The sequence below is a fragment of the Patiria miniata genome, unplaced genomic scaffold, assembly GCF_015706575.1.
Source record: "Patiria miniata isolate m_02_andy unplaced genomic scaffold, ASM1570657v1 HiC_scaffold_2, whole genome shotgun sequence".
Lineage (NCBI taxonomy): Eukaryota > Metazoa > Echinodermata > Asteroidea > Valvatida > Asterinidae > Patiria > Patiria miniata.
The window spans coordinates 10,312,559-10,324,090 of NW_024037058.1; the positions used below are offsets into that span (position 1 = coordinate 10,312,559).

General features: G+C 41.4%; 1 protein-coding gene across 1 annotated transcript; it reads right to left on the reverse strand.

Moving 5' to 3' along the window:
- Positions 1-226: 226 nt before the first annotated feature.
- LOC119726470 (G-protein coupled receptor GRL101-like) lies at positions 227-11,296 on the reverse strand. The gene is made up of 10 exons (XM_038198172.1): positions 10,974-11,296; positions 8,201-8,611; positions 7,690-7,809; positions 7,300-7,371; positions 6,349-6,508; positions 4,847-4,927; positions 4,386-4,463; positions 4,100-4,171; positions 3,866-3,952; positions 227-1,978 (listed from the first exon to the last, which is right to left on the reverse strand). Exons 1-10 carry the CDS (start codon positions 11,038-11,040, stop codon positions 823-825), a joined length of 2,304 nt encoding a protein of 767 aa, XP_038054100.1. The 5' UTR covers positions 11,041-11,296; the 3' UTR covers positions 227-822.
- Between the last annotated feature and the right edge of the window lie 236 nt (positions 11,297-11,532).

Here is an 11,532-nt window from a genome sequence, read left to right on the forward strand (position 1 = left end):
GCGTTCTTGCAGCAAAACGAAAACAATTTACACACATCCCTATTTGATTTGTTTTCGTTTTGCTGAAAGAACACTTACCCTTCCGTGGACAGAACTTTAAAACGGTGGTTGTGTTTAAAATTCCATAACTTGAAAATTACATGAGTGATTTGAACGATTCCTATACTAAAAGAAAGCTTATGAATTGGGCTTTCATATCCTAGATTTTGAAAGTACTACATGCAGAACTTAACTAAAACAATGGTCCGAACATTTGGGTTCTGGTGTTTGTTTTTTTTACTCGCCCTGTATTAGCGCTGAAGTCTGATATATATAATTCTCTATAATGAGATATACTTAAAACGCAGTTATGTCGCAAACCATCTATGTAGATACCAAAAAGATACCAAAAATGCATCGAAAAGATGCATCAAGATGAAAGTTTCTGAACTTTTAACTTCCTGATTAAATACTGAGCTTTCTAATCTGTATACTTTAAATCCCACTAAACTGTACCAAAACGTAAAAAAAACCCGATGCATGATTATAGTTCTCTCTTAAATGAGCCTTTAAGAAAAGAGAATACAAATCTGAACAATTTCATATTAGTCTCTTTTGCGACGATATAGCTCACTGATCTAGCTAAACGTTTCTCATTCTCAAAGTCATTATTGTTAAAACAAAATTACTTATTATTTTAATCAAAATTTTACAACAAAATCAAGGACCCTTTACGTATTTTTTTGTGTTTTTTTTATAGTGGACTTATGGCTGGTGAAACCAAAAAAAATGCAATATTTAGAGCCCTCAATTTAGCCAGATTTTATTTCAAACATTTAGTATTCATCCATCAGTCGGGATCGTTTTTTGAGATACGGGTATGGACTCGACTGGGATTTCTTCCTTGTTTTGCGACGGTTTCATGCATTGTTTCTTGCGGCAAACATCCAGGAATGTGTAGAGGTATGGATTGATGGATGAGTTGATGGGAAGGATGAAGACAACGCTCCAGACGAAGACCTCAGGATTGTTCTCGACAACACCAGCCTGGAAGAGAATTCCCATGATTATGACGGGCATCCAACATAGTAAATCTGTCGAGACAATGACCGCCATCTTAACGGCCATCCGAACCTCGCTTTCATCTCGCGTGCTGAAGCTGCGCACTCGTCTGGCCGCTACTTTGACTTTGACAAAGATGGCGACGTAGCAGGCCAGAATGAGGCAAAAACCGAACAGATTGACACCCAGGAACAGAACGATAGCAAAGACCCAGGTAGCGGACTGGCTGATTGGTACCGGTCTGGCGTAGGTTACTTCACCGATTCCTCCAACCTTAACAACTTGTTCCTGTATCTCAAGGCCAGTAACTCTAGTCGTCAGCGGCAGACCAATGCAAACATCTGAGAGACCATAAGCGTCAGACGCCTCATCCGAAGCCAGAACTGTGGAGACCACGGCAAGAATGACTGTCAGGAGCCAGACAAAGCCCACAACAATCTTAGCTACCTTGAGAGTCAGACGGTGATTAGTGAAGAACGGGAAGACGATAAACATGAATCTCGTGACGCTGATGAGGACTAACAAAAACACGGACGCTTCATTGGCTATGATGGAGATGAACCCTGCTACTTTACACGCTGCGCTGGATCGCCACTCGTCAGACACCTCAAAATAACGGGCCCCGTAGTGCACATCAGCCCCACCTATGATCAACATGTACAAGCCCATCAGAGCATCAGCACCAGCCAGATTGAACACCAAGAAGGAATTAATCATTCGACTAGCACGGTGTTCTGTCTTCTCCCGACACCTCCAAACCATGACGAAGAGATTGCCAACGACTGCGCCGATGCCCAAGATCCACATGAAAGCCTTTAAGACGTAGTTCGGTACCAGCTGACTACAGACAAAGAGTTCAGGAATCTCAAACCACTCCCTGCACCTTTCTTGTAGTTCTGGTCCAAAGAAGCAGCACAGACGATAGTCATTGAAGTACCTAACATAGATGAAATACAACCCAACAGAGAGAACTTCTGAGTAAACTCCTAGTTAGCAGGAGGTCGTGGGTTCGAATCCCGCCCGAGTAACTTAGCTTTTGAAGGTTTATTTTCTGACATGCAACTACCAAAATATGAACGCATGTACTGGGGGTGATATTGTAACATTAATGTATTAAAGTCTTTTGTATGTCTTGGGACCAGAATAGGAGAAAGGACTTCAGATGACAGAATTTCGTAGATGAAGTCTTGCCAGAGCATAGGGCTGCACACGGATCCTACACAGAAGGATAACGACTGTTCTGAGCTCAGTATAAAATGCACTGAGCGGACTTGCCTTAATTGGTTAGACGCGTGATAGCGGGCATTAATACCCGTTGGCTTGCAATCGCGAATTTTTCTGGTGTGCCATTGTGTCGTATTTTTTTGTGTGCATGACATCTTAAACGGAAATATTCATAAAAAGTGTATGCAAAACTACTCCTTTTGTAGGACATAATTCTTCCAAAATTGTTGAAAAATAAATAGGCTTACTTCAAATTTCGTTTTTAATTAGGCTTTCATTAAGAAGTTTTAGACAGATGTGATTCCGAACCGATGAAACAAAAGCGACATTTCATTGTTCATTTTAAAGCTTACGATATTGTGCTCGGTATGGTTATGCAGTTATTACTTATCAGAATTCAATAATAAAGACCAAAAACGTAGACTCATGAATATTCAAAAATACAATTAGCTGACTTGACAGACTTCGACACCAGATCGGGCGCAGATCCATGCAAATCTGAAAGCCACCGCGCGCAGGAGTCTTTGTTGACAAGTATTCATGGTACTTGCGATCACGCGTCTAACCAGTAGTTTGGCCGAGTCGTTAATCCTTCTCTGTGTAGGATCCGTGGGCTGCATCAGCTTAAAGGGAATGTACAACATTTGCTCTGGCTGCAATTTTCAGCAGTAAGTGGACTTGGGGGATTAGAATGTTATAGCAAATATTGTTAAACTGACTTGTTTCACATTTTGGACTTGAAGATGCTGGAAAAACCAAGAAAAACATCATGTTCTTCTAGTCTGGTTCCCTGACCCCACTTAAGATTAAACGGAGCAGTTTGTCGACGTTGGGGAATTGTAAGGTCAGAGAATCAGTCTGGCAGGCTTGTACCCCTTCACAGGTGTGTAATCAATTGCAAAGAAAATGCGGAAAAACTAATTATGAAAAATTAATAGCACTTTTTGAAAAAAGCCAGTTTTCTCCAACGCTGGTCGGCCGACCAGCGTTGGAAAAATACCAGTTTTCTTGAAAATGTCAGCACACCAGGAGCCACGATTTTACTAGCCTTTAGTCAAGTCCCACGCGCCTATACGGACACGTAACGCACCCCGGATGCTGGCACGTAAAAAGACTAGCACGAGCGGCGAGCTGCTTCGCCGCTCGTGCTAGTCTTTTTACGTGCCAGCATCCGGGGTGCGTTACGTGTCCGTATAGGCGCGTGGGACTTGACTAAAGGCTACGATTTTACAGGGTGCTTTAGAATGTCATTCCTTAACAATCCAATAAGATATTTTGTAATAATTTGATCTATTATAAGATGGAAGACATCTGCACAAGAAAGCAGGAGGTCGTGGGTTCGAGTTCCACCCGAGTGATTTTTTTTCCAACTTTCACTCGGGCGGGAGGTAACACACTGAGTATACGTCGGTGAAGGCAAAACCAAATTTGATTAATAATTTGATTGTTTCGTTTTTTTGATGTTTGCAAATATTGTATCTTCCCTTTAAGCCTCTGGTTTGGGTCTCGTTTTTTTTTAACTCAACCTGTTAAAAAAAAAGAAATTCATTTCTGGATTCGTATACTCGAAGTAGGCACACTCAAGAATAAGCACACTCACAGAAAAGACAAGTTGTCACTTAAGACATCAAACGCACCGTCTTCTATTATCGGCAGCCGTGGACTAGAGTCCATTTCCAAAATTGCTCTGAAAATAATAAGAACATTTGGAAGAGACAAACGTTATACCACTTTGCCAATACTATAATTCGGAACATGACTGTATTTAAAAATAAACCCCAAAAAACTTTTTAAAAATAAGGGTACGTGATTTTAAACTACTACATGTACTTACATTGTTTCTAATTTGTCGAGACCGGCAAACGCTTTGGCTTCGATTTTTCTCAGGTTTATATCAAAAATAGCACTAAAAGAAAAAAAGGAGACGAAAACAACGTTACGTTATACCCCATGAAATCGAATGTATATTTTGAGGTTTGTGCTGTATTCGGGAAAAAAAGACGACGACAACAACAAAGACAATAGGAATTATTCTATGGACTTTCAGCTAATTCCCAATTAAAAGAAATCCTTTTTTTATTTTAAGTATGTTTGTGAAAGAAATTTAGTCAATCACTTACAGTGCGGACAAACTGTCGAACCCATCAAAAGCGTAATTCTTTAAAACTGATTCTTCATCACTTGTCGCCTGAATAACCCTAAAAGAAAAAACTGATTGATTAATTCTCATTTTCAGAACTGTTTGATCTTTAAATTAAGTGATTTTCGTGCGGATATAACACCTTGCATTTAAATTTGAAATGAAATATATAAAAAGCATTAATAAGCAATGAAGTTTACTAATTAAATTCGAATTATGATTCCATCAAACTTATGTTAATCTCTGCGCGTATTATAGCACATCATGACAAATACATTTTGAAGACCGATTGGGTGCGTTTAAGTAGGTAGCTTTTCGTTCAGAAATCCAGCTTTTGTCCATATTAGTCGTTCTTATGGGGATCCATTACAATTTTCTGTCAGAATTTTCGGCATTTCAAATTTATCGTAAACAAACTAATTAAAAACAATAATTACTTACAACACCTTCAACTGTTTAAGGTTAGGAAACATCTTGAAGGTCCCATTCTGAAGTGCGCTGACGTTTACCCCGGAAAGAAACCTATTATACAAACGTAAAAGAGATGTGATTTTTTTGCGATATATATCCACTTTGTTAATATGTCACTCTCTCTTCTCGGATGGCCCCGTTGCCCCCCCCCCCCCCGATCCGCCCTTGGGCCTTCGGCACACCGCACACCCTCTGCCCCATAACCTCTCTGGGTCCGCCCATGAATTTGACTAGTTATGTAGATAGACATTGTTTTTATCGCGAGAGGGCCACTTTTGCTTTTAATGGCCAGCTCAGTGACCATTTTATTCGCGTGAGGAGCAGCACTATTATTTCTAAAGGCCAGCTTTCCATGAGAGGGCCACAATTGTAATGTTGAGAGCGGGGCACTAATGAAATTGTGCTTTCGGGGCAGTTTTCCATCTGGAGAGGGGCACAATTTTATTATGGCAAGAGGCCAGGGTATTTGAGCTCACGATGGGCAGTTTTCCATCATCTTTTTTTTTGGGGGGGGGGCAGTTTTCCATTACAAGAGAGAAGACAATTTGTAACGCAATCATATGCTTTCATGTGTGCGTTTGAGGGCATTTTTGTTTTCATCTCGAGGGGCACATTTACAGCCGTGAGAGGGGCACTTTTGTTGGCCTTGGAAAATCTGGGGGAAAGCTCCCCCCCCCCCCGGTTCGCCGCCTCTGCCCAGAGGTTGCGCACGTGGAAGGTCCATGCCAGGGAGTCGAACAGTACAGGGTCGGCGATCAGCTCCTGGATTAAAAAACCCGAAACCGAGATATTATTGCTAATTGGAACAGAAGTAGGCCACATGCGAATCAAAGGAAGATTATCCGGAGATATCATCTGTTAGGGTTGAATCTCCTCTTTAAAATGACACCCTGGTCATGTCATAACATTGACGGTCTACTGAGCAGTGACCAATTTTATGAAAGGGTCTATTAAGAGACGCGCCACTTTTTAATTGTGGTTTTTGTTGTGTCAGTCCTCACAGAGTGAAAGGCTATATGGTTGCCAAGTCAAGGCAGGTGGGGGAAAAAAATTCAAATGAAAAGTCTCTAAATAGACCCTTTCATAAAATTGGTCCTGCTCAGTCAACCGTGAATGTAAGGACATAATCAGGGTGTCATTTTAAAGAGGAGATTCAACCCTAACAGAGGATATCTCTCTTTGATTCAGTGACATGTGCCCTACTTCTGTTCCAATCAGCAATAATATCTCGGTTTTATCCACCCTGTAAAGGGGTATTGTGAATTTGTGATAACCAAAAGCTGTGCCTCCATTTCACCCCCGCCCAATATGTGTCAAGAGGTTTGCACAGACATAATTATTAAGGATAAATGGCAAGTTACAATTGGATCGATAAAACATGCATTAGGCCTAACTGTGATTGTACATTCATTTATTTTGAAGAGTTTATGAGGTTAACGGGCCTATAGATGGTCTTTTATGTTGCAACGTACAGGGTGTGTGTGGTGTCGAACTGTGTCCCCAGCAAATAAGTATAAGGCTGCAACCATGCACATATTACTGCCAAATCTTCACCTCTGAAGCCACAGCCACAAAATGGGTTTGGATCGTCACAGTCCTTTCTGCTGCGACGTACGGGGCAGGACTGGGTTTCTGATGGACACACAACATTAAAGAGAAAAGGTCAGTGTTAATTCGTACTTGCGGTAACACCATGTGGTAATAACTACTGCTTAAAAGATATTTAAGTTCTGAAAAGAACTTGTCCTGCTTATTATCAACTTCTTGGCTAAGTAGTTTTTTGTTCTGATAAGTCTCCTGACGATGACTAGAGCAGGCTAGTCAAAACGTTGAGACCAAAGACACGTTCTTTTAGAACTAAAAGGAGGACTGTTCTTATCAGAACAAAAAACTACTTAGCGAAGTTGATAATAAGCAGGACAAGTTCTTTTCAGAACTAAATATCTTCTAAGCAGTTGTTATTACGACATGGTGTTACCGCAAACCGAAACGATTCCAATTCCTACTTAACAAACTCTTACAGTAATCTGTTGAACTTTCGTGACTTGTACATGAAAAACATTTAGATTCCTGATGTTTCATTTAACTGCACTCGACACGATTTTCGAAAATGAGGATGGAATATTTGCAGAATCCTAAGTTCTTCACATCATGCATAGTTTCATGTGGAGGCAGTGGCGAAACTACTTAAAGCGTGGGGGTGGGAAGTACGGGGGGCACACAAGGTATACAAGATGGCTACAACAGGTCAATGGTGTTCCACACCCCACGGGCCCCGAACCCCACGCCCTATATTTTGGGACCTACTTTTTGTGGGATCAAATTTTTTTTGGCCCCCCTCCCCCCCCCAAAAAAAAATTGTGTTCTGGATCCGCCCTTGAATTGTACAAGTCTGCAATTTTTAACGAAGAATAATTTATTACCATAGTTATATTGCTGATTACTCGGACATTTCCTGCACATAGATTCGTCGAATCTGTCAAGTAGCGAAGTGCCTGCAACGATTTGTGCCAAAAAAGTTGGATATTGGTGAGAAAAGTGTCATAATTTTGAGTGAATTGACAAACATTACTTAATAACAATAAATTACAGGTTGTTGTTATACCTAGGGTTTGGACGAACCATTTTTCCCTAAATCATGGGCGAGGTGAAATTGGAGAAGGCAGCGGTTGTAGTTTCAACAGAATCTTGAGTAAGTTTTGAAAACAGGCATATTTAATAGATTGTGCGGTTACTTTTAGGTTATCACCGTGAACGGTGTCTTAACAAATACCTTGGCGCCTAATTATTAAACTAGACTTTTTTTCACTTACAATTCGCCTCGTCCGATGCGTCCTTGCACTGCTCAAATCCATCACATCGTGAACCATTACCCAAACAAGTCACGCCCTCAACTTCATCAACACATCGGAAATCATCTCTTCTGCAATATCCTATACAAACAAAATGAAGGAATTTTTTGCCGTGAAATTCACTCAGGGCGTAGCAGTGTATTGCTTTGCTGAGATAGTTCATTCCCTATTTTCTGATTTGCTAAAAAAATCTAACTTCTTTCAAATGGATACAATATTCATCCGTTCATTGCGGCATAGTTTCGTAAAATGCTCCGCGTCAAGTCCAACACAAGTCTATCACAAGTCCATCACAAGTCTATCACAGGTCATATCATAGGCCACGGTCACACGACCAATCACAATGACGTCGCAAAACCGACAATAAAGTACATTTGCCACAGTTATATAAAATTAAGTAGTTTTACTTGAGACTAAAAGACTTGTATGGAATCTGTTGACTTCTGATGGCTGGACTCCGCCAAACACCCACCGTTTTCTTTGATCGATGATGGCGCTCCTTCTTGCCTCACTGTCACCGAAAACCCGCGGCAAGAGGAGACATGAGAACTTTGGAACTTCATCCAGGCCTCGTGACCGTTAGACGCGACTCGAGCCCCGCCGACCCCAGTCAAATTCCCGGTGAAATCAACGATGACGTTGTCACGCAAGACGGAGGCCAAGTCTGACGCATCGATCCCGTTCCCGATCTGCAGCTCGTCATTTCCCGCAATCTCTATCACGTCGAAATCAAAAGTCACTCTGCGGCCTCTGTCGACTCGGATCAGCCAGATACTGAGTACTTCATCTGGGTAGAAGCCATGAGTGTAATTTGGGAACTGGAACGACCACTGGGGGGCCTCCTCGGTCAATAAAACAATATGAAGTGCATCGGGAATTTGAGCTAATCATGACAAGAATAGAAAGAAGAAAAAAATGTCATTAATGACGGGTTGACTCTGACCTTTTTTGACAAGGCTAAAATAGTGGCTCTAAGCCGGCATTCGACTAGGTAGCGACGAAGCTGTTGTCGATATAGTGCACTCGACCGAAATCAGGGTCTGGTCTGATCTGCCACTCTTTGGGGACATAATTATAATTTTTTCGCGTATTTCTTTTTTTTATTATATTTATTTTTAATAATATTTTTCCAATTTTCTGGGTCAATGGCCAGGCAATATGTGACCCAAACAAGTGGCATTTTGACCCGGATTTTGGTCGAATCTGACCCGGGATTTTTAAGAGTTAGTCAGGCTAAAGCCCGGCTCTTTACTTCACACGAACGCGAAGCGTATTTCATATCACGAAACATTCGTTGCGATATTCGTATTCATCTCTATGGGCAATTCCGTAAATTCCAGCTCTTTTTGCACGTCCGGCCACATGATTTTACAAGGTCGTAAAGCTGGTTGTACATTGTTTTTGTTTGGCCTGTAATTGTTTTCTCTTCATTAGATGTCACACAATGTCATTACTAATGTATCACATACACACTACCAACAAAAGCTCGTTAAACTGTCTGATATGTACGTCCGAATTTACGCAGGGAATTAAACATCAATAATCTAATTTCAAACTAGGAAATATAAAAAAAAAAAAAATGACGCAAAAACTCAACTGGTACCCTAGTTGAGGGCTCTATACCAACATGATCGAATTTACAAAATGAAACTTATTATGTGTTTTTAATTACAGAAGGTCTAATCTAGACGCTACGGGCTTTTCCCTGCCACTTCTAGACGATATTGTTGGCTGCTGCAGTTTTCGTCTTTGACAGTATTCTAAAGAGTTTCTTCTAGAAGATCAGCACTGTTCTCTACCGCACAAAATTAGTGCCATCGAAGCCTCAACAAAACACTCCCACTAAAAACCCGGAGAACACCAAAAACGGTAAACTAAGGGGTAACACCATGGGCAAAACACTCCCACTGTGAGGGACAAACATGGGAGTCGGGTGGGCGTGGCGGTACTTTCCTCGCCTCCCACCTCTGTGACCCGGGTTCGAATCCCGCCTCGGTCAATATGTGGATTGGGTTTTCAGTCCCTACCTGATTCCGTGGGTTTTCCCCAGAATATCTTCTGGGCTATTACTCCCACCTCTAAAACTGTAATTTCTTCTCATTGTCTTCTCTCTAAGTTGGTGTGATGTTTCCTCTGGCTGGGATGCTTTGCTTACTACACTAATTATACAGATACATCAAAAGGGTAAAACTGCCTGCCTCCCTCCCACCCAACCATTAAGTCACTGATTGTTTCAAATATACAAACCAAAAAGTAACACAGACACTAGACTTGTGTTTGTGGACAAACAGGGCTATTTTCGGCAATTGATTTGGTGACATCTGGCATGTCATGTACTTGTAGATTAACAAGTAGAACTTACATCCGGGTCGGATGTGTATTTCCTGTGTGTAGATACTGAGAAGGACGGTGGTGTCACAAACTGAACGTGAGGACATCATAACATAAGCAACAACATAAGCTACCAACAACAATCACGGCGGAAATCGTCTCAGGAAATGTCGCAAAACAGTGGTTTCTTGGTCTTTTCCAGGAGATCAGACTAAGGAATAGGATACTAAGGTACTAAGGTATAGGATACGTAGTGTGCATCATGAGAGAAATTCGTGTGTGAATGATTTAGCTGACTACTTACCGTAGCTTGATCATGCCAACATACAGAACAAAATGATATCCGAGCAAAGACATCTTGTCGTCATACCAACATGATCGAATTAAAATGAAATTTATTATGTGTTTTTAATTACAAAAGGTCTAATCTAGAGGCTAAGGGCTTTTCTTTGCCGCTTCTGGACGATATTGTTGGCTGCTGCAGTTTTCGTCTTTGACAGTATTCTAAAGAGTTTCTTCTAGAAGATCAGCAGTGTTCTCTACCGCGCAAATTTAGTGCCATCGAATTCTCAACAAAACACTACCACTAAAAACAGGGACAACACCAAAAAGGTAAAAAGGAGGTACAACACTCCCACTATAAGTATAAGGGACAAACGTAGGAGTCAGGTAATTGGCGTGGCGGTATACTTTCCTCGCCTTCCACCTCTGTGACCCAACGCAGGTCGGCCGACCAGCGTTGGAAAAAATACAGTTTTTCTTGAAAATGTCAGCACACCAGGAGCCACAACTTTACAGGATGCTTTAGACTAGTGTCATTCCCTAACAATCCAGTAAAATATTTCGTGATATTTTGATCATTTCGTATTTTCATGTTTGCAAATGTTGTATCTTCCCTTTAACTGACTACTTACCGTAGCTTGAACTTGCCAACACGCAGAACAAAATGATATGCGAGCAAAGACATCTTGTCATCAGCATGGTTGAAGTTGTATCTAGCTACAGGAGTAATGGCGGGTTGCAACGAGGATCCGATGATGAACTGCAGCCAAGTTGACTTCAGGATGAGCATTTATACCCCCAATGGTCAGGAAAAAGCGTTTCCTGTTTCCTGCACCACCATGCCACGTGACACTGTTTTACCAACGGACCTTTTTACTAAAAAATGCATAATTATGCACGCATGCGCATAAAATGGGCCTGGCGACCACTAAAAAGCGAAAGCAGTCCACAGACGCTAATGTAAGACCAAAATTTAGACTGACCCTGAGCACACATCCCCGATACCACTCTAACAACAGGTGTTCCACATTACACCCAAGGTCTTCACGTCACCCTTTTCCAAGCGATACACCCACAGCATACCAAGATTGTGATTTAATCCTTGTACAGGGGAAAGTGACCTCATAAGGGTACTCCCCCAGACTGACCATTACGTCAGTCTATGGTCAGTCTACCTTTACTCAGAAATGA

Excerpts from the sequence above, each read along its gene's own strand:
- LOC119726470 (XM_038198172.1), bottom strand. The coding sequence starts at position 11,040 with ATGCTGATGACAAGATGTCTTTGCTCGCATATCATTTTGTTCTGCGTG. Across the intron at positions 8,612-10,973 it reads GTTGGCAAGTTCAAGCTACG|CTCAAATTCCCGATGCACTT; the intron begins GTAAGTAGTCAG and ends TGTCATGATTAG. Across the intron at positions 4,464-4,846 it reads CTTAAACAGTTGAAGGTGTT|GGTTATTCAGGCGACAAGTG; the intron begins GTAAGTAATTAT and ends TTTTTCTTTTAG.